The sequence below is a fragment of the Hemibagrus wyckioides genome, linkage group LG23, assembly GCF_019097595.1.
Source record: "Hemibagrus wyckioides isolate EC202008001 linkage group LG23, SWU_Hwy_1.0, whole genome shotgun sequence".
Taxonomy (NCBI): domain Eukaryota; kingdom Metazoa; phylum Chordata; class Actinopteri; order Siluriformes; family Bagridae; genus Hemibagrus; species Hemibagrus wyckioides.
In genome coordinates, this window is record NC_080732.1 from 6231337 (window position 1) to 6255528 (window position 24192).

At 38.7% G+C, this 24192-nt stretch overlaps 1 protein-coding gene across 2 annotated transcripts in view; it reads right to left on the bottom strand.

Annotated features, from left to right (window-relative positions):
- Positions 1 to 2067: 2067 nt before the first annotated feature.
- jph1a (junctophilin 1a) overlaps positions 2068 to 24192 on the bottom strand; it is a 37497-nt gene continuing 15372 nt past the window's right edge. The window contains exons 3-6 of one of the 2 annotated variants that reach the window (XM_058375843.1): positions 18174 to 18292; positions 10587 to 11254; positions 10389 to 10485; positions 2068 to 5933 (exon numbers count right to left, since the gene is read on the bottom strand). In XM_058375843.1, the coding sequence (XP_058231826.1) occupies positions 10405 to 10485; positions 10587 to 11254; positions 18174 to 18292 (868 nt within the window). In that variant the 3' untranslated portion in view covers positions 2068 to 5933; positions 10389 to 10404. Of the gene's footprint in view, positions 5934 to 10388; positions 10486 to 10586; positions 11255 to 18173; positions 18293 to 24192 lie in introns of those variants that run through there. The other variant, XM_058375845.1, reaches the window with a different exon arrangement.

Genomic DNA, 24192 nt, shown 5'->3' on the forward strand with positions numbered 1-24192 from the left:
TAGATAGATAGATAGATAGATAGATAGATAGATAGATAGATAGATAGATAGATAGATAGATAGATAGATAGATAGATAGATAGATAGATAGATAGATAGATACCACATGTAGAACCCATTTTTATTTGACTGGTCATTAGATTCCATTTGACATTATTCAGTTATTCATCATCTTGACTTATCCTGCTCAGGCTCATGGTTGGATCCGGAGTCTCTCCTGAGAACACTGAGCATGAGGCAGGAATGAAAAACCTTGAATGTGATGCCAGTCCATCGTAGAGCATCATGCATACACACATTCACATACTCAGTCATACTTATAGCCAATTTAGCATAGTCAAGGAGGTGAGAAAAAAAACAGTGGACATGGGGACATCATGCAAAACTCCCTGCAGACAGTAACCAGAGCTCAGGATCCAAGTGGACATTACTGATATGAATGACATATATCATAGCGGTGATTAGAACAGTTAGAAGCATTGGAAATTGTGGACCCCCTGCATAAGAACTTAGAGCTATTGAGCTCCATAGAGGTATTGTATTATATTTTGTTGACAAAAGTTCAATATCCCAAACCAACTTTCCTCCATGTAACCCAGTGTGTTAGTGACTGAGTAATTAATCAAGTAATTATTGATTTTACCGGTTAAACATTAGTTTACACACCTCTACTGAATTCACGTTTATATCTGATATATCTTCTAACTTAGAAGGATTGCTGAATCTATCTACTTGAGAATAGCACAGGGTTGCCAACTTGGTTTGGAGTCTGTGTGTCTGAAAGTTAGTTACTTAGTTGTTGTTGTTCTTCCTCACACATAGTGTGTGTGTTGGATGCTATCCTGGCATATATAGCTGCTAACCAGTGTTGAGGAAGCAAATTTGCACGTGACTAAGAAAGGCTGGGCAAATACTGCAAAGCAATTTTTGTGGAAACTGTGACATTTTCAGGACTTTGTACAAGGCATGCCTTACAAAGACGGGGGTTAATCTACTACTCTTGGTTCATTTAATCTCTGGAAATATCATGCTAGTTAGATGTAGTGCTACACTGAAAAACATTGCTAGTTATGAGACAAGCTACACAGATACAAAGAGGGTTCAGTCCTACTCTTGGTTCATTTAATCTCTGGAAACAGTCAGCTAGTTAGATGTAGTACTACACAACATTGCTAGTTATGAGACAAGCTACATTGTTTGGAATAGTATCAGCTCTCAGTACACTACTAAAATGGGAGTTTTTAGTAGAACTAGCACTGCTCTTCTCTAGCACTAGCACTGCTCTTCTTTTTTCACTGAAAAGATTTAGCAATAAATGCTGACATCACCTCCAGCAACTTCGGTGTATTTTGTTTTGAACGTTGCTCACATGACAATAATAGAAATTCAGTTACAATCATCATTATAAACTAATTAAGTGTCTCAGCGGTGATGTCTGCCGGACGGAGTTATGATCAGTATGGAAAGATGACCTGCATGCTATTGATGTCTTGGCAATGCTTTTTTAAATAAACAGTCGGTGGGATCCGTTCACTGCTTACGAGCCTTTATCTAAATTTAGCAGCATGCTACAGGCTCATCATGGCCTTCGGGAACAAGTGTAGGATTACACACGTGAAAGCAAATCTGTAAAATCACAACTCTATATACGCTCCATGTCCACGTTTAGGCGTGTCATACGAAAATCGCTGACAGGATTTAAGCTCGGCTCGGTTATTTATCGCACTGCTTACCATGCTGAAATGCTCTTCTAAACGACTAGGCACGGAGTTTTAATGATAATGTTCATTAAAAAAATGTCTAGTGTTTAGAAATGTGCAGCAGAAAGGCAACGCTGATGGCATGCAAATCAGTCCAAATACATTATTTCATCCTGAGGCCTTTGGGATTTTATTTGATCAGGATTATGTGTGTATATTAATCATCAGTGAGATGGAGAAAAGATTTTTAGATATAAACAGTGCAGTATAGGGAGACAGACAGGAACAGGACACATTTTCTTCTACGCAGTGAACACTACAAAAGGATAATAATAATAATAATAATAATAATAATAACAAGATCATGTTTGATGCATAACATTTTTATTGTTATACACAGATCATTTCTTTACATTCTCCAGAGTACAAACGTCACTGGGGCTTCAAATATGCTTCAAATGCCTAAAGTCGTCCCTTTCTGCTCTTCCAGTGGTAGAATATACCTACAGTCAAGGCTCCTTGCATTATTGTATTATTAATCAGTTGAATCACAAATGTTTATGTTTTTATTATTATTATTATTATCAGAATTGTGTGACACAACTGATTATTTATCAAGTCATTCACCCCTAAAATAAATGTGCAAAACGTTAGAAAAATACCAACGTGGGTTACGGACTAGGCTTTGTAAAAAGAGTAAAACTGTTGTTTATAAATTGTTTTCTTTTGTGCAATAGCTGTTCCTTTTAGAAAAATAATTCTGCCCTTTTTGATTAGTCTGTAAAATAATAAATCGACTGGGAAAACATGAACAGAGGCCATATACATTGCAATAGATTTGCAGCATGACACATACTCACAAAAAAAAAAAGATGATTTAAAAAAAAAAATAAAACGGCAAAATAGATACCACGTAATGCTTGATTTCGATATGTAAAACACCATAAAAATAGTTTATTTTTTTCTTTTCTGTACATATGTAGTCTGAAAATTTAGTATAGTCATTATTTTTATATTTTTTGTAAACTTTTTTTTAATTTTTTATAACAGAATTTATATTATACAATAGAATTATATATATAATTAATTATATATATATATATAATTCACCTCCTATATATATATCTGCTATAAATATATAGATAAAGCTATATTTATATAGGTTTATCATCAATGGTACTATTCATCATGATCAATAATATTCAGGCACATTATTTTATTCAATATCCCTGCACTGCATTTTTGCCTAATCTGAGAAGCTAGTGAGTAAAGTAACAAACGTTGCATACACAGAATAGATGATGTAGAATAAAGCTCGAAAGATCTCGATTCTCCAGACTCAACTGAGTAAAACTGCAGATATGTTTGGCGGTGCACTTGGATTGGACTGTAGCACATGTACGTCTCAGCAGACAGCCGCGGTCAGATATCGGACTTAATGGTACTACATAGCGTGTTTGAAATAAATTACGGCGAAGCGGTAATAAAAAGGAAGCCTAGCCTATGTAAGCCCTTTTTTCAGTCGTGTCTTGAATACGGATGCACTGCGAATTATAGAATAAATACGTTCGTCTATGAAATGATAAATGCAAAGTCCAATCAAATCACCACTCTGTGCCAGCAATAATGAAGCAAAACAATGGCACAATGTAGTGTTCCCTTACTAAAGAATTAAGACAAGACCTGTTTCTTTTTTTTTTTCTTCTTTTTTTCCCTTTTTTCTTCTTTTGCATTCCTCTGAGGTAAACAGTAGTTAAAGACTCAACACATCTGCTGTTCAATGTATCACCTACATGAATTAACCCCTTCACACCATGTGGCCATTACACGACTCATGAAGTTTCATTTCGAAAATGTAGAAAAGCGGATTATTTAGTGGGTAATAAAGGTGCGAACTCCCAGGCGTACACACGATACGATACGATTCCACTTCATAAGAGAACGATTCAATATTTGATGAATCGATTCGATTCGATTACAATCAATGAATTTTGTTCACAATCATTACCACCTTGAATTTGTAACAGAAGATGATCAACAGCGACACTAGCCAATCAGGAACGTCTGTGAGGTCAATATGCGGAAGAGGGCTGACAGCTCTCTCCTACGAGAGTGTTATGCTGGGAGATCCCATGCACAGTAGTTAAAAACATGCTCTTAGCTGGCTTTATGTGTTTCAGAGATATCATGTGTTAGCCTTCACCCTTCCTATTGGCTGCTGGTGTAGTAGTGGGTGGGACTTAATGTCCCAATTGGGGAGAAAATGTAAAAGGGCCATTCATCTGTCTGGATGATAAAATCAGTGTATAAATCTGAATTATTTTTACAGAGCAGCTACACTAAATAATCAGTCTCAATGCATCAATCCAACTCCATGGATTATTATATCTCAGTGAACCTTGCCCCAGTAAGCATCACCGGATCATCATTCTGAAGGGATGTAGCAACTAAGACAATAGTAAGAAAATGTCATCGTTTGTAGTAAACATGTTTCGGCTGTTTAATACCATTAAAAATATTTCTAAAAAGTGTGAAATCTTAGATTGGCAACAATGTCTTGTAATTAATACAGCAGGTCTGAAGGGGTTAATTCAACACCAAACAGAGAATTTTGAATATTTTGTTTTCTAACATGCAAACAAAGCTCAGACCTTTATTTTTTTTTTTAACCTAAAACATTACTAAAAATAATTTTTCATCTACTTCTCACTGCTCACTTGTAGGCATGTGCCAATAATCGGTTATATGATACAATCCGATATTATTATTATTAGAACAGCGTCAATAGAAGTGCTGATACTTTGTTTCAGACATTTGGATATGTCCCTATTTTATTTCATACGTTTTTTTTTAAGGTTGCCTTTTATATTTGTGTGAATGGTGTAAAAAAGAGAATAAACAATCGAACAAAACGAAACAAAAATCTGAGGAACAATTTCGATTCATAAGGCAACGATCCGATATTTGATGCATCCGATATGAGCCGAATTGATTCGATTTGTTCCCAATCATTACTGAACAACAAATAATAAAACTCCTCATTCAGAAGGACGATATAAACTGGAGTTGTGATTATTTTTGAATACCGTGTAAGCCGTGATCAAATGTTTTCGCCGATTATCGGCACGTGCCTAGTCATTTGCCTGAACGTGAACGCACCAAATCAAAGAAACTGCATGCACGATGAGCAACGCTCGATTCACAAATACATACAGCATAAACATTTTCACCTCCTTTACATTTTAGTAAACAATATTCACCCATGTGGCTGTGCGCATGGCGAGTCGTATTACAGTAGGCAGTCCTCTCCGTCTTTAATCGTGGTTCTCAGTGGAACAAAGCGAGCCGCTAGCTTTGGATGGTGGGATATATCATTTTGAAAAAATAAAATAATCAATCATATTGCACATTTTACTACCAGAACTTCTTTTCGAAAAGTTTCACAAAAAAACTAGGGAGAAGTAAAATACATCTGCGATGGAGGAGAACAGAGAAAAAAAACGAATGAAATGGGGCCCGTTCCTACAGATAGACATGTGCTGATAATCAGTTAAAATAATATTTTAATATTTAATAATAATATTTAATATTTCAATAATCAGTAAATATTAACAATTTTATTTTTATTATTATTATTATTATATTTTTTTAAGGTGGAATACTTGGGTAAAGGATGGAGAATACACGCTGATAAATAATAAGGTGTGATTAAATAGTCATAGCAATATTTTTTAAATCTGTGATTATATGGAGCACATGCCTAGCCGTAGTAACAGTGATGCTTATGTAATGTTATAAGACTGGCGATGGAGGCTGTGGTGCTGTTCGTTTTTCTCTGACCAGCGTGGAAAGTCCACTGAACACATTCCTCTGGCACTGAGCATAAATCTCCGAACCCGACACGTCAGACGGGAAAGAAACGAGGCAGCTGTCTGTGCCCGTCATGTAAAAGTGCACCGTACGTTTCCACACAGATCGACCAGCTCGGCTCAGCACACCCTAAACTCTTTCTCACGCACACATCTCTCCTTTTTTTTCTTGTTGCATTTCTTTCTTTCTCTCTTTTTTTATTATTTTTTTTATTTTGAACAGTCAGTCTTTCACACGGCTAAATGAGCCGTGAAATGTTACGTCGTCCTCCGAAGGCGTTCTTATTTTCCAAAAAACTTCCTCTGTTGCTCCCACGGCCAAGGACCAGCGCCAGTTTAATGTAACACTGTGTTATTTCCATGACTGAGAAATAAAAACCATTAGAAGGTTACAGCTTGCAGAAAAATTCCACTGAAAGAAACATCACATCGCTCTGTTCTTACTGGAACTTAACGAGTGTTAACAAGGAGAAATACACATTGGTGACGAAAAAACGTAAATAAAAATAAGCTAAAGTACAAAATTGATATTTAGAAGAACAGCCATGAACATAACACTTATACCTGTGCACTGTTATACATTGTCACACTGTAATATACTGTGCAATGCCTACTGTGTATACTGCACAATGATGTATCAAGCATAACATTATGACCACCTGCTTAATATTGTGTTGTTCCCCCTTTTGCTGCCAAAACACAACAAACTGTGATGCACTGGGTATTCTGACACCTTTCTATCAGAACCAGCATTTACAGTAGCTCGTCTGTTGGATCGGATCACACGGGCCAGCCTTCGCTCCCCACATGCATCAAGGAGCCTTGGCCGCCCATGACCCTGTCGTCGGTTCACCACTGTTCCTTCCTTGGACCACTTTTGATAGATAGTGACCACTGCAGACCGGGAACACCCCACAAGAGCTGCAGTTTCGGAGATGCTCTGATCCAGTGGTCTAGCCATGACAATTTGTCCCTGGTCAAACTCGCTCAAATCTTTACGCTTGCCCATTTTTCCTGCTTCTAACACATCAACTTTGAGGACAAAATGTTCACATGCTGCCTAATATATCCCACCCACTAACAGGCGCCATGATGAGGAGATCATCAGTGTTACTCACTTCACCTCTCAGTGCTCATAATGTTATGCCTGATTGGTATGTCATCATTGTCATTATTGCTTATTTACCACTTATTCTGCTGTGTATATTGTACAATAATGTGTATCATATGTCATTATCATACTGCTTATCTAAATCATATATTCATAGTAGTGTTTAAATTTGTACATTCCATATTCTACAGTATTGTCTGGAGCTGCACTCGCTCACTTCTACATGTGTGTCCATGGTGATGGCGTAATCATAGCTATAGAATTAAACATTGGCATTTAAAATTTTATGGCAGAGTTGCAAACTGGTAAGATGACCAGCATTATTGGTTTGATGCTCAGGTGTGTGCTTTGGTGTGTGATTTTCTTCAGAGCTTTGAGAATACACACTCAAATCATCCTGAATGTGTGTGTTAATGTTATTCAATTGAATCACGTGGCACTGATGTAAACGTTTCATTTTTCAGTGTAGAGTGATAAAGACATTTTTAACATTTATCAATTCACTAAGTAAGGAATAAAACATGAAGAGGTGTGCTGTTATAGGAAAATAATCCATGATGATATGATATCATGTCGTCTGATGAAGTAGAATTATTATTACCACCCTATTTTCCTATAACAACATGCCATGAAATGTTTTATTCCTCATATGCCACAGTAAATTTGACAATTATTGCCAATTTTCATTTACTAATGAATGACCTATCGTGTTTTTTAAACTGTTTACAGTTACATTTAATATGAGAACTGATACATCCAATTATCATTACAGTTACATTATAGCATCTATAATATATGAACAGTTGTTCTCTCATCAGTGCCTCTTTCTTTTCTTTGTTTCTCATGTTAATTCCTCAAAAAAAAACATAGCTTGTCATCCATTCATTTTCTGTACAGCTTATAATACACAAGGCTGCAGGGAGACTGGAACCTATCACAGGGGACTCTGGGCACAAATGTAGGGGAGAGGGCTGGACAGGGTGCCAACTCATCACAGGACATAACAACACACTACAAACAATTTAGAGATGCCGATCAGCCTACGACACATGTATTTGGGCTGGTAGAAAGCCAGAGAGTACCTGGAGGAAAACCCTGAAGGGCACCCCTGAAGGGCAGGGAGAACATACACACTGGGCAAAGGCAGGAATCAAACCACCAATCCAGGGCATGTGAGGCATATGTGCTAACCACTAAGCCACCTTACCAAACTACAGCTTGTCATGTTACTGAGAAACCAAAAATTGGAAAACTTGGCAGTTTTGTCTCTATATGACCTGACACTGGAGAGTTCCATAAATGTGAAACTGACACAATAAACAAGCAAACTTCACCATATCAGTGATTTATATTTATTTATTTTTAGACTTAAAAAATTGTGCGCATTAATATAAACCTTTCATTTTAATTCCTTCCAGAGCTGCTGTTATATCTGGTATAATACGACTGACCAGTCAGTTTCAAGAACAGTGCTTTGGTATTCTCACCTCACTTGTATCCTTGGTTAGATCCTCAAGTTTTAGAGTATGAGGTCAATTAAACAAAAAATATAAAATTCTCAAAAACTTTCCCCTTGGCAATGTGGAGCTACCTACACCTTAAATATCAGTCACTCTGTAGATGTAGTCACTACACAGTCTGTAGCCCATCTGTTGCTCTGCATGATTTATTATCCCTGTTCAACCCCATCCATCAATGTAAATATCTCCTACTGCTGACCAGATATTATTTGGATGGTGGATTATTCTCACAGCAGTGACACTGATGTGTAAGTGGATCGGTCACCTTTAAACACCACAGTGTCCTAATCCACCAACCAAAAATATCCATCCAACAACCGTCCTGTGATCAGAAGAACGGAGTACAATTCACACACTGTGCATGAAAACAAAAAAGCTCTAGTCTCTAATCGTAACAATATCTTTCTAACAAAGGTCATGATCAGATCTTTCTGCACAAACTTCAGCCCTATTAGGACGGCATTAGTTTTAAGTCTTTTCGTTCTTTATATTTGCGTGTATAGCTAACGAGAAACTGAATTTTGTCGCAAAATAAAACCCCAGTGCAATGCGATCACACTGCCACTCCCAAGCAGCACAGGAGGTCGCAAGTTTGAATATCCACCGAAGATGCCACAGCTATCTGTGGCTGGAGGCCAGGAAAGCGTAATTACCCGTGCTCTCTGGGTGGATGGGATTGTGTTACTCTCCCACCTTTCAATCACAGCGACATTAACCAATTGTGGACATCTATGATGAGGAAGATGACAGTTAGCACTTTCTTCTCAGCGTTCGGATGCCATTTAATGTATCATTATCAGCAGTTAATGATACATTAACTGACAAAGACTGATTTGGCAGCTTGCACCTTCCCCAGTTGGTATTATCATGGGGAGAGCTACAGAAGCTAGTGGAAGGGAATTAGGATAGCTTAGTTGAAAGTAAATGGCAGTAGCGACACACAGTACATCCTACCTTAAACTATTGTTATTGAATAACTTGTCAACTCATTTAGGATCGTTTCCAGGCTTCCCGTGACCCTGTGTAGGATAATCAGTACAGAAAATGGATGGCTTGACAGAGAAGTCAAAGCAAAAGTGACTTCTGCCAGAAACAAATGTGTCTTTCATGTCCTACGTCCTTTCCCCTTCAGTGAAATGGCTCATCCAAAGGGTGCTGTTTATTCATGTGTGGCTTGTGTTTATTCAACTGCTGCTTCAGCTGAAAAAGGAGGAGAAAAGCTTTTTCCTGGTTTGTCTCCCATATCATTGTAGCAAGGGGACAAATTTTGAAGTGTGAATACAGTAATCCTCCTTTATATCGCAGTTCATATATTGCGGTCCCGGTATATCGCTGATTTTTATTTGCAACGTAACTAATTTTTTTTTGCAGATTTTCACAGTATATTGTGGTATCCGCAAACCTTATAGTGAATTGTTTTTATGTTGAAGGTAATTTATTATTAAAAATATAATTATTAATTACAAAATATAAACATTAATCAAAATAAAGTAAAATGTTAATAATATATCAAATACTGCACAGCGTAGCGCTGTTTAGGAAAGCGCGGAGTACAGTACAGCTAGAGGAACGAGTCTGGCCAATCGGAATGCCCCATTCATTTAATCACGGTTGTGATCGGCTGCTGGCTATACGTGCAGTTGGAGAAAGGGAAGCAGAATTCTCGAGTATCTCAGTTTTTCACGTGTCTCTGTCCCGAGTGTTTGGTTTTGTTCTGTGTACGCTGTATTTTTACGTTTTTTCTGCAAGCCCTATTATGTCGTCCAAACACTCTGCACCTTCTAAGGCTTCTGGCAAGGAACATACATACATACAGTACTCACTATAAATGTGATATTTCTACGAATTTACCCAAAATACATCTCGCTATATGCTTCCAAATGTTTTCTGTGTGTGTTTAAAGAGTGTGGGAGGATAATTTACGGCTTAAACAATAAAAAATTAGCATTTGGGGATGGCGTCCGTGTATCGCGGATTTTCGGTTATCGTGGGTGGGTTTGGAACGTAACCCCCACGATAAATGGGGGATTACTGTACTACAAATAAGCAGCAAATAAATACAAATAAATATGGCACCTCTGCATATGTAATTCCCTAGGAATTGGTTCATGATCTTATAATATAATCACAGCAGGATTGTGGGAATAGAAAAAAAATGTTTTCCTATATCAGACAATTGTTGGCTTACCTGAAACACAGCGCAATCATGTCAAAAAGTGTACAAAAATGATGGCCAATCCAATATTCAAGAGCATCACCATGGCAACTAAAATAGAATTCAGACCCTGGAATATAAATTAGACAAACAGTTATGGCAAAAGAAACCGACAGCATATCCTCATTGGATGATTCACAGGAAATGGAATGATTTTTACATGTGACTTACCGTATCATCTTCTAACACATCATTTGTGAGCTCCATGCTGGCTTTCTTGGTTTCTGCGAGACTCTTTGGTTTTATACTATCTTGTTTCCTGAGCTTTGTCTCTAGTTTTGGCGTGGGTGTCAGGACCTGCTTCGGAGGTGGTGGCATTCGAGCTAAACTGGACTGTGTCATTTCCGGCTCTTCCTCCTCCGGTTCTTCTGGTGGAGGGATGTTCTTCTGAGTTTTCACGTAATAGCTATGATAAGCAGTGTGTAATTGGCCGTTTACCGATGGTTCGTTGAGCTTGGGCGGCTTTGGTGGTGCAGTATCTTGAACTTTGAGTGTAGGAACTTTGCTCATTTCAGCTACAATGGTGGCTCTTTCATCTTTGCTAACCTTATGGGACATAGCGCTATTGTCTTTGCTAATTTTGCGGGTTGCCGTAGCGCTCTCTTTACTAATCTTTCGTGTCACACCGGTACTTGCTTGTTGGTTTTTCTTTGTTGGTGATAACGGTGGTGAGGGAGACGGGCTTTGGGCAGGCGAGTGTGATGGAGTCGTGCCGCGGCGATAAAAAGGACTGCCTGATACAGACTGCTCTTTCTCCTCCTTCTTCGTCTCCTCCTGTGGTGGAGCGTCTTTAACTTCCTCCACATGCTCTGTGAAGTTTTGCTTGATGTACTCAAGGCCTGGGAGAGCAAGAACATAAGGTCACTAACCAAGACATTGAAAGACATATCTGCTATGCGGATAGCTGAAGATCTGAAAAAATGGTATTGATGCTTCCCTTCAATCCACGCATGTAATCTGATTCAGACTCCAGTCAGGAATGAAGATTAAAATTCCAGATGATTTCCACATACTTTCATGAGCTTTCTATCCATATTTTATATGAATGCTGAACTCTGAATAACATTAACATCTGAATAAATATGATGGCTGCTTCCCAAACTACAGATTCAGTCCCAGCTCTGGAGCTTGTTTGAAAAAATATCTTGTCCATGAATCACATTCCATTAAGTTATGAAACGAAAGAATAAACAGTAACAGCATAACCATGGAGTTGCATAGTGGTGTTTCTGAGAAATCTGACATCAGCGAACGACTTAATCCTGCATAACTTAAACAACAAATAGGGACATCACATGCTTTGAGAGATTAAAGTCTCTTTTGATCACAACTTCAGCAGGAACTCAATAACAATCATCAGTGTTTCTGTCTGTTAATGCGTAATACTGTCCATGTAACTACACACATGGTCTGGATAACTCATTAAAGAAACACTTATGAATCTTTTTTATCTTTAACATATTAACTATCTTAATGTTCCAATCTACAGTCAAATATGCATAAATATACAGGCTGGATCTAATCGTTCGCATGCTCTTGTGACTACGCACAGATTTATCCTTAAACCGACACCAAAGAATTTAATCCGCAATTTGTTGAACAGATTTAAATTAAAGGCCGGCATGAAGCTTTAGGATCACTTTCCTCATCTCCCTTTAATCAGACAGAAAGTCACTGATGATGAAGGGATTGCTACCATTCCATTACGAGAAGCTGGAACAACAGGACAGCGGATGACAATAATTGGTTTCACAATAAAGAGCGTTAAGTAGACAAATATGGCAAAAGGTTTGTAGACACCTGATCATCACACCCATATGTAGGCCTTCCATATGTAGGAGTTTGAAGCACTCAATCATTCAAGATAATTTTGTATGCTGCAACATTACAAAGATTTCCAAACCTGCCCTGGCACGACAATGCCCTTGTGCAATGTACAACATGAGCTCCATGAAGACATGGCTCGCAAAGGTTGGAGTGAAAGAACTCATGTGTCCTGCACAGAACCCTGACCTCAACCCCACTGGGATGAACCGGAACATGAACTAACCCCCATGCCTCCTCGTCTGACATCAGTACTTGATCTCTTGTTGCTAATTAGGCACATAATTCTCATAACCACCATCCAAAATCTGGTCCAATGCCTTCCCAGAGGAGTGGAGAGTTACAAGGAAGGAAAAAAAATGAATATCAAACTCTGAAGAATATAAGCAGAAACTGATTGTCGCAGCTTAGATTAATCTAGTTAGATATATCAATATATAATAATGGCTATTGATCTTGTGTTTCTGAAACATATAATTAATACTAGCTAGAGAGCAGGTTCCTGTTCCTGTTCTAGCTCCAATCCAGTTTCCATGCACAGACACTAGAAAGCAATGGTAATGAAAACAAACAAGTGCATGGTGTACATGCGTTCGGTGCTCTTTGCTCCTATACGTGTTTGTCTACACTGATAATAATTTAGAAAGGTCACCCGCTATGCGTATTTAAGTGACATGTCGATATGAAGAGTGGACGAAGAGGTTAGGGGTGACTATTTACTACCAGGTATGCACCTTGAACAAGAGAGAAGAAAAAACACAGAGAACGAGAGAGATAGAGAGAGAGAGGACAGAAGAAGCAGGCTGAGGTCACATGTTCACAGGTCTGACTGAAGGAATGGACAGCTGCTGTGAGTCAGGGACTCGATCACCGTTCTGCCATTGCAGCCATTCCAACATGGCGATTTCAGATTTGAATGAAGCAGGCTCTGCTGCACCGAAAGGTCACTGCTGTCACACACTTCTGTGCTAATCTGACGTAAATGTGTAGCCATTCATTTTTTTAGTGGGATCCTCATACTTGCGTTTCTGGCCGTGATACAAGACAATATACAAGATGAGGACAGAGACACCCCAGGATTCTTTACACTACTTTTTTTCAAAATGGCTTCCAATCATCATATATCCAGCCATTAGATTTAGAGGCAAATTGGTTTACTTGTTTAAGCATAAGAGATGCTTAAACAAGAATTTAGGGGGAACTGAATTTAATTCAATCATACCCGAGGCTTTATTATGATAATGAACCTCTTTTAATCATTAATTTAAGAAGCAATTCTATGAGAAGCAAGACAAATTTCCACTCTTCCATTCTTCTTAACCCTCATATTATCCCTAGGGTTCAATTTAACCCCATTCAATGCTTAAAGTCCCTAATTATACCTTTGACATATCTATTTTGCTTTATATTTAATAATCTTTTAATTTAATAAAGACAACCAGGTAAACATAAAATAATCATGATAATATGTTTTCAGTGTCCTGTACACATCACTCTGTGTTCTTTGGGGTCAATTGGACCCCAGGTTGTTTTAGCTGTAAAAAACACATTAAAAAATACATTTATATGCTTTGGTTGTTTTGGATAATATTGAGGTCACTATAACAATCAATTTTATAATCTTCAAGAACGTCCTTCTGCTTTAAACTAACACAAACATACCTGTGGTATTGCAAGGTTCACCCGACATGGTGGAGGAGAAAACATCATTTCTCAGAGACCCAAAGGAAAAGACATGTCACTATCCTTGATAATAGAAATTGTACTACTTTTTAAATGTTATAAATAACAAAAATTCTGTACTTAGAAACAAAATAAAAGCATTAAAACAAAAAACAAAAAAAAAGATATTTCCAATTTGAGGTGAGATTTTATGGTGATTCGTACAGTAAATGTTTCTACAACCACGCAATAGAAATTCTGGGTGTTTAGGAGAATGGGGTGGGTTAGGGTTATGTTTTATTTATCTAAAAAGCTATTTAGGTCGTCAAGAAAATAATATATATCACCTGACAAAAAAAGAGGTAAAGAAGCGAGTGCAGGCAGGTTGGAATGGGTGGAGAAAGGTGTCGGGAGTTCTGTGTGATAGAAAAATTTCAGCGAGAATCAAGGGGAAGGTGTACAGGACAGTGGTGAGACCGGCCATGCTGTATGGTTTGGAGACAGTGTCACTGAGACAGAGACAGGAGTCAGAGCTGGAGGTAGCAGAGCTGAAGATGTTGAGGTTCTCTTTGGGAGTGACACGGTTGGATAGGATTAGGAACGAGTACATCAGAGGGACAGCTCATGTTGGACGTTTGGGGGACAAAGTTAGGGAGGCCAGATTAAGATGGTTTGGACATGTTCAGAGGAGGGAGAGTGAGTATATTGGTAGGAGAATGTTGGACATGGAGCTGCCAGGCAGGAGGCAAAGAGGAAGGCCAAAGAGGAGGTATATGGATGGAATAAATGAGGATATGAAGCTAGTGGGTGTAAGTGTTGAGGATGCAGAAGATAGGGATAGGTGGAGAGAGATGATTCGCTGTGGCGACCCCTGAAGGGAAAAGCCGAAAGAAGAAGAAGACCTGACAAAAAAAAAAAACCTGTGTGAAACGGTTTAAATTGCTGGGCTCAAACTGACCCCAAGGGTAAAACATGTCTGTAAATTTAAGGGATAACAGGAGGGTTGAAAGAAAACTTCCATTCTGAGAAAACATTTTCTTTTTTAGATTGAAATTATAAGAAGTAATGATTCTAGTACAAATTCGTTTGGTTGCTGCTGTTGTTATTCCTGTGAGAACATAGCAGGCTGTGTGGTGCTGATAGTACGTGGAGACATTAACGCGTTTGGCAGACGCTTATCCAGAGCGACTTACACTTATCTCATTTTTGCAACGGAGAAGTTAATGGTTAAGGGTTTTGCTCAAGGACCCAAGTGGTGGCAGCTGAACTCCTGATCAGTAGTCTAATGTCTTATGAGCTGCTACTTCCGCATTACAATGGTGTTTAATAGACAATTTGATTGGCAATCGGGAAAAAAGATAATAGTCAGGTTTTACTGTTAAAACTGTTATCACTCACCGGTGTGTAGCGGTCTCATGTTAATGAGAAATGTAGTAATAATGGAGATTTTGGTGCAAATGTTGGACTTAAAGTTCCATAACGCAGTGCAGCTATAGATTCAGTGATCTATGAGATGATGAGCACAATGGCACTGAAGCTTTTGCAACAATCTGGGTAGAAATGAAGTGAAGGGCTAAATCTAAGTCCACCATCATCACCAGCAGGTCATCGATTTCCAGTGTAGGTGATGTAGAAAACCAAAGCACGGCCAGCATGTCAACGAAAGTTTCATTATTAAATAAATCGGACATTGCTGTTAATTATAAAGTGCAAGTTGTTCAAGGAGGATTTTTCCTTAAGGATCTAAAACCATTGCACTCATATTAGCACAGATGTACACCTTAGAAGCTGTCCAAAGTGAAGATTATTAACAAGTTATTAATGGGGTGATATCTGAACTATGAGTGTAACTGTAATAATTGTGGCCGTAAGGAGGGGTGCAGTCACCTTAACTACTAAGAAGAGTAACGCATTACTAACGGAGATCAAGATTTTGACAACTCTCTGCTACTTGGCAATGGGAAATGATCGGTTAAGCGATGCAGATGAACTGGGAAGACCTCAGCCAGCTGTACACAGACTGCACACAAGACTGTCTGACTATTATTCAGCTTTGTCACTTGCTCCTAATTAAGTGCCCTATTTACATGTAGTAAGATTTAAAATACATTCTAACATATAGTAAACATCTGTTGTAGACACACACACAATGGATATAAAAAGTCTACACACCCCTTTTAAAATTTTTGTGATTTTAAAAAATACCAAAATAAATCATGTAAGAACGTTTTTTCCCATCCTCAATGTGCAAATTAAAGCTGTGTTCATAATGAACCCATTATATTCAGTCTCATGCTCAAAAGCAATTACCATAGAGCTGCCATCAATGAACTCCTTCTGATTAACCCTGAATAGAGATCAGAAGCTTAGCTAGCTCATCTTAGAAATATCTGGTGATAGAATATTGGTATTTCTAACCATTTGGGAAACAAAAATCCTCAAGGTGTGCCACAGGGTTCAATTCTTGGTCCCTTCATCTTCATCATCAGTAATGTTCTGACAGTACGGTGATAAGATCTTCAGAGCTTTGTCAGAAACAGCTCTCTCTCTCTCTCGCTTTCACCCTCTATCACTAACAGCATGAATCCATCATTTAAGTTCCATGAATAAACTCCATTTAATCCTAATTGAAATAATGGAAGGGAATACATTTTTGAAGTCTTTCTCTCTGGAATCTCAAAACTTTCCGATTGAGCTAATGCTGTAATTATTATTGTTAAGCCCCTTATCTATCTATCTATCTATCTATCTATCTATCTATCTATCTATCTATCTATCTATCTATCTATCTATCTATCTATCTATCTATATGAACTTGAAGGGACTAAGTATAATATAGTTACAGACAGCATTGACTGAGAATTATTAATTGAAACTAAAGAAACGATTGCCTCGATGCAGGTCATGAATGGTTGTGTTGTTATGGTACAAGCCGACTGCTGTGCTGCTAAAGTCCCTCCGAAAGCTTTGTGTACTTCCAAACCAAACACAGTGCTTCATTGTAGTCATAGAAACAGCTTTCAATGGCTGCGGTCTTACATTACATCTGCCCGTAAAACCAGTTTCAGCTGCTCGGCAGAAGTGAGTGTGTGAAAGCAGTGTGGGAGAAAAACTCCTTTAAGCATTACGGCATGAAAAACTCAACAAACTTCAAAGTGATGTCGAAGCGCCAACTGTCACGCCGAAATAAAGACTCAATTTTATCCCAGTTTAGTTCTGTCTAACTGCCACCCACGAGTGTGTACAGGGCTGGATTTCTATTTTACTGCTTGCTTTTCCTTGATTTTCCTCCCCCAATTTAGCCACCTGCCAATTCCTTCCCACCAGCCAACTCTCCAGCTCAGCTATTATACAACACCTACAAAACTGGTTAGGGTGAAGGCTAAAGCGTGCTTCCTTCAAGACTCATGAAGCCAGTAAACTGCATCTTTGCAAACTGCTGCTCATGTCACAAGGCAGTGTAACACACTCGGAAGTACCGTTTTTCCCAATACCTGAGCTGAGAGACCACCATGATTAACTGGTGTCACTGGGGAGAGGTCACAGTATGCCATCATACACATCATGGCCAGTTTGCCTCCGTGGACATGGCATTTGTTTGCAATAGTTTCTAAAGAATGCAATTTGTATGAATAATTATCATTAAACCGTGACAACCCTGGCCATGACAAAGCAGTTACTGTATATGAATGAATGAATTACAGTGGTTAAGTTATTGAACTATTGATCAGAAGGTTATGAGTTTGAATCCCAAGTCCACCAAGCTGCCACTTCTGGGCCCATGAGCAAGGCCCTTAACCCTCAATTGTATAAAATGAGATGAACTGTAAGTTGCTCTGGATAAAGACATCTTCCAAGTGCCAGAAATGTAAAATGCTATGCAATCTATATCCCTGTGTTGATATTCAATGTTGTTGGCATTAAAGTAAAAACTTTCTTGAGTCCTGATGGATGCCAGTACTTCTGCACACCTTTAGTCCTGTCCAGCAGGACAGCAACTCTTTTTGGTGGCAACTCCAGATCTGCAGATTATCGAGCTTAAGCATATTTCACTCAGCAGTCGCTCTGCAATACTATTTTAAGCTCAGTGTAAAGGCAAAAGCTGAAGCATTCATTACTGTGGCAGCATTAGTTGAGTTAGGATTTAAAAATATTGCTCAGGCAAGATTGAATGTACACATTCGCACGGCTAATTCATTTTGTAAGGGTACGTTGCCTGCTGCTCAGAGCAAACAGTAAATTCAATGTCTGTGTGTGTGTGTGTGTGTGTACCTGGTTGCTGGAAGTCAGGAGCTAATTCTGTTGCTATAGACCTTGCAAGTTCTGACTCCTGGTCAGCAGCAAGTGCAGCCTGGTCTGCTGATTCACTCTTTGTTCTGGCATGGGCTGTCCTATAGCACACACAGACACACACAAACACACACACACACAATTCAGCACCATTGATATACATTATTAGACAGACGGGCATCTGATTATTCTATAGACAGAGCTTTCTGCTCTTTAAAATAAAGGGTGGTCTATAGGCATAATGTAATCACACACACACACACACACACACACACAAAACGAGGGGGAGAGATCCAGCACACAATTCATCTGTCATCACAGTGCACAAAAAAGAGTTCATATTTCAAGTATACGCATTTTAAATGTTCCTCAAAATAGACATCAGCGTTGGTGTGCTGTGAATGCTAAAGTCCCGCCCACACCGTCATCTGACTAATCCAATTAATGTCTGTGTCCCGAATGCTAGAAATCATGTCTAGTTAGAGTTCTTTGTCATTTTATAAACACTAAACATTATTTTTTGGAGTTCCCATACTGTATACATTCACAGATACACTATATAGATACACTATAAAAGTATTCGCTCACCTGCCTTGACTCGCATATGAACTTAAGTGACATCCCATTCCTAATCCATAGGGTTCAATATGACGTCGGTCCACCCTTTGCAGCTATAACAGCTTCAACTCTTCTGGGAAGGCTGTCCACAAGGTTTAGGAGTGTGTTTATGGGAATTTTTGACCATTCTTCCAGAAGCGCATTTGTGAGGTCACACACTGATGTTGGACGAGAAGGCCTGGCTCTCAGTCTCCGCTCTAATTCATCCCAAAGGTGTTCTATCGGGTTGAGGTCAGGACTCAACAAGGCCAGTCAAGTTCATCCACACCAGACTGTCATCCATGTCTTTATGGACCTTGCTTTGTGCACTGGTGTGCAGTCATGTTGGAAGAGGAAGGGGCCAGCTCCAAACTGTTCCCACAAAGTTGGGAGCATGGAATTGTCCAAAATGTCTTGGTATGCTGAAGCATTCAGAGTTCCTTTCACTGGAACTAAGGGGCCAAGCCCAGCTCCTGAAAAACAACCCCACACCATAATCCCCCCTCCACCAAACTTTACACTTGGCACAATGCAGTCAGACAAGTACCGTTCTCCTGGCAACCGCCAAACCCAGACTCGTCCATCAGATTGCCAGATGGAGAAGCGCGAGTTGTCACTCCAGAGAACGTGTCTCCACTGCTCTAGAGTCCAGTGGCGGCGTGCTTTACACTACTGCATCCGACGCTCTGCATTGCACTTGGTGATGTATGGCTTGGATGCAGCTGCTCGGCCATGGAAACCCATTCCATGAAGCTCTCTGCGCACTGTTCTTGAGCTAATCTGAAGGCCACATGAAGTTTGGAGGTCTGTAGCGATTGACTCTGCAGAAAGTTGGCGACCTCTTCGCACTATGCGCCTCAGCATCTGCTGACCCTGCTCTGTCAGTTTACGTGGCCTACCACTTCGTGGCTGAGTTGCTGTCGTTCCCAAACACTTCCACATTCTTATAATACAGCTGACAGTTGACTGTGGAATATTTAGGAGCGAGGAAATTTCACGACTGGATTTGTTGCACAGGTGGCATCCTATCACAGTTCCACGCTGGAATTCACTGAGCTCCTGAGAGCGACCCATTCTTTCACATCTTTTACATGTTTGTAAAAACAGTCTGCATGCCTAGGTGCTTGATTTTATACACCTGTGGCCATGGAAGTGATTGGAACACCTGATTCTGATTATTTGGATGGGTGAGCGAATACTTTTAGCAATATAGTGTATGATAAACAACATAAGCTTGTTGTTCTTTTCCTAAATGTCTGATTGTGTAGAAATTCGTCAGAGATCTCCGTCAGGCAATTCCAGACGAGGATATTATTTTATTATGTTGCTTTTGTATGTCAAGAAATTCAACACCGATGTTTTTGTGTGCATTGTAACATCCTGATGTGTGTAATGTTCCTGTGGCTTCTGTATTTATTCAAACAGATAATTATATATAACCGCCAATTAGTTCCTAGACTATTAGCTAGTTATTGAAAAGCCTACAATAGCAATAGTAATAATCTTCGCTTTTCAAGTGGCTCTTCTGACACAACATTTCCATGTACTGTCCCAAAACCACATAATAAAATGACCAATATATCAATAACATGCCTTAATATATTAACAATATTCACGGTGTATTCACTCAGTAAACACAGGATACACCCAGGAACACCTGTGCACCTGCTCATTCGTTTGTTCTTTCATTCTGTCAGTCAGGAACATGGACACAGTGTAATGCATCAAAGCACATAAGAGGTAGTGACAGGAATTTCTGATCATTTTACTGACTTGGATCTTTGAATCTTGTTCAACTTTCCGGTCATTTTGTTCATATCGGCAGTTTATAATTACAATGTTATGTGTTAATACCCAATTACCTGGACACATCTACTTAGATTAACGCTGATCACATTTAGAATAAGAATAAAACTATAAACCAACCAAGGCCAAAACGAGACTGACAGGAACAAGAACTCGAACCTGAAGCCTTGCTGATGAGAGAGGTCAGAGAGAGAATGACCAGACTGGTTTGAGCTGACAGGTTTATAGTAAGCACTCTTTACAACTGTGGTGAGCTGAAAAACATCTCGAAAAGCCTAGAAAATGCCTAAACTTGCAGAAGACCACATTGAGATCCACTTCTGTGAGGCAAGAACTGGAATCTGAGGCTTAAAGACATCCATTATCGCCTCAGATTCCTTAGTTCAATACTGTATAAGTAGCATGGCATTACAAATGCTTGTGTATTTTGGAAATACAAAAAAAAAGTCATTTGTCTGTAATGTGCATACTATCTTTTGTGTGTGTCTGTGTGTGTGTGTCTGTGTGTGTGTGTGTGTGTGTGTGTGTATGTGTGTGTGTGTGTGTGTGTGTGCATGGCTGCAAGCCTGTAACCATGACTAAGGCACCAAAACAAGCAAGAATTAGCATTAGAAAAGACATGACCTGAATTTGGTTGTGGGAAGCAGTTGAAGGGGATGTATTTCGTGTCTGGTCACACACATACACACACACACACACACACACACACATTTAATCTGCTTAATCCAGCAAACTACTCCAGGATCATAGCTTAAAGTCAGTAATCTCAATTCAATCACATTATACAACCACACATGAATATTACAATATTAAAATATAAATAGTGAAGAAATCATTGTGTAAGTTTAAAGCTTGTGAGTCTGACATAATACTGCTGCATTCAATACACTAGCATAGCCATTAGTTAATAAACATGGGCCCAAATTATAACTAATGAATAGTCAAAAAACTAGCATTCGCCTCTCTCTACTGCTGCATGTGTATTATATCGAGTGTTTCTGATGGTACAGTATGTTTAATACATTTCTTAATAAATATTTAATAAATATTTTAATAAAGAAAACATCACCTGCAGAAAAATCCCAAGATGAGGGAGTTTTTATGTTCACTGGATTATACTGGTTCAAGCCACAGGCTACTGTCATGAGTTCACCTGCTATCTTAAATCCCTTACAAATCCATTATCCCTATCCTTGCTAAAAACCTCCTGAAAGATATGGTCAAACTCACAGTACATTACAGTATAATAATCAATTTAAGAATCCATTATTTAACACTGAGTCACATGTGAGACCCTGATTTACTCTAAGATCCTAAATAACAAGCTCTAATTTTTGCATGTGCAGAGACATGTGCGTGCAAAAAAAGCTCCGTGTTTCAGGTCATTTCCATAAAAATCATATGAATTACATCACATGCAAAGTAGCAGGAAGAAAAAACACAAATTAGGTTCTTGCGTGTGCCTTTTCTCGCACGCACACACACACACACACAACCTGTGTACAATGTTGAATATTATACTGTTAGAAATGCTCAAAATATGATATTAATACAAAATAAAAAAGTGGTGTATTAAATCTAGTATCGTCTTTCCTGAAGTAATACACTATATTGCCGAAGGTTTTGGGACGTCTGCCTTTATATGCACATGAATGTAATGTAGAGTTGGCTCGCCCTTTGCAGCTATAACAGCTTCAACTCTTCTGGGAAGGCTTTCCACAAGGATTAGGAGTGTGTCTATGGGAATTTTTGACCATTCCACTAGAAGTACATTTGTGAGGTCAGGCACTGAAGTTGGACGAGAATGTCTGACTCGCAGTCTCCACTCTAATTCATCCCAAAAGTGTTCTATCAGGTTGAGGTCAGGACTCTGTGCAGGCCAGTCAAGTTCCTCCACACCAAACTCACTCATCCATGTCTTTATGGACCTTGCTTTGTGCACTGGTGTGCAGTCATGATGGAACAGGAAGGGGTCATCCCCAAACTGTTCCCACAAAATTGGGGGCATGAAATTGTCCAAAATGTCTTGGGTATGCTGAAGCATTAAGAGTTCCTTTCACTGGAACTGAAAAACAACACCTGAATTCAGTGATTTGGAGGGGTGTCCTAAACCTTTTGGTAATATAGTGTATGTCATAATTTCTGACCATCTTCTGAACAACTCATCATTCATTTTCGCACAAATTTACATACAATGGAAATAAATCCTACCTGAGCATCTTGTATTTGCTTCATTATATGAAACTGATGCCAGATTCTAGAGTTCTAGAGTTCAAGGTACACGTATGGCCCATTTTTATTAGGAATAAAACGAGCTGAAAACATCCAGTGTGTGGCTTTTATGGAAGCTGAAATGTCTAAAAGAGGTCACATGAAAAAAGCCAGACTGATTTAAGCTCACAGGAAGTCCATGGCAAATCAAATAAACACTCTTTACACACACGATGAGCAGAAAAACATCTCAGAAAACACAACATGCCAAATCTTATGGCAAATCTCAGCCGAGAACACGGATCTGAAGCTGATCGGCTGATTTTTTTTCCAATTTTTCAATTCAAGTCAATTGGACTTCTCTGGTGATCATATCAGACATATTTTTGGACCAAGTGGAGCTCTGTTCTCAGCGATTACAAATTCCTTCAATTACATTAAAATGCATGAGAGGCCAGCGATCTGGAGTGTAGCTCTGAAATAGATCTTATGCAATGAGGAAGTAGAACCAGCTTTGAATTTCCACACACATGACCTTCTGTTGGATTTTCACAAAACACAAAAAGCCATTTTCTTGAAAAAGAGTGACGGAAGCTGAAGTGGGTCCTAAATCCATATGTTACCCTCTGTTCCATTCAGAAAACAATCATATATTAATATCCCAGTGTAAAACAGACCTTTATTGATCTGATTCTTCCATTAAAGTCATTCAGAAGTTAAAGAACCTAGCTAATGTTGTTGTATTACTCAGATATACAGCGGGAAAAAATAAGTATTGATCACCATTTTTGTCAAGGTGCTACAGACATGTGGAATCCACATATGGAAAGAAATCAAACCGTAGATGTCCGTAAATTACGTTATGTGTAATAATGTGAAATGACACAGGGAAATAACTATTGAACACATGAAGCAAAGGAGGTGCAAAAAGGCATGGAAAGCCAAGACACCAGCTGAGAAAAATGGTGACGTGTTCAATACTTTTTTTTACCTGCTGTAAATCAATAGATTAATTCCCTCTGGTGACGTTGTTATATCTGGACAACAATTGTTTATTTTCTGGAAAAAAAATACACCAGCTCATGTCTAAATTTTAAGTACGTCGTATTTAGCTTAATCAGCACTTAACTAGCTGTTGCTAGCGGTCAGCTCATCACATGATTCAATAATTAAAATAAATAAATTGACTACCTAAATTCTAATAACAACTACACTACGATTTACACTATTAGCAGCAATTATGTGATGTTATATATAACAAACCTTATCATTAGCTTATAAAACACTACCGCAATCTAATAACCATAATTTGGGTTTTATATTCTATAAAGATTAAAAAAAGCTTGACATATATTTTACTTTAACAGTTTAATTAAAGAAAATCATA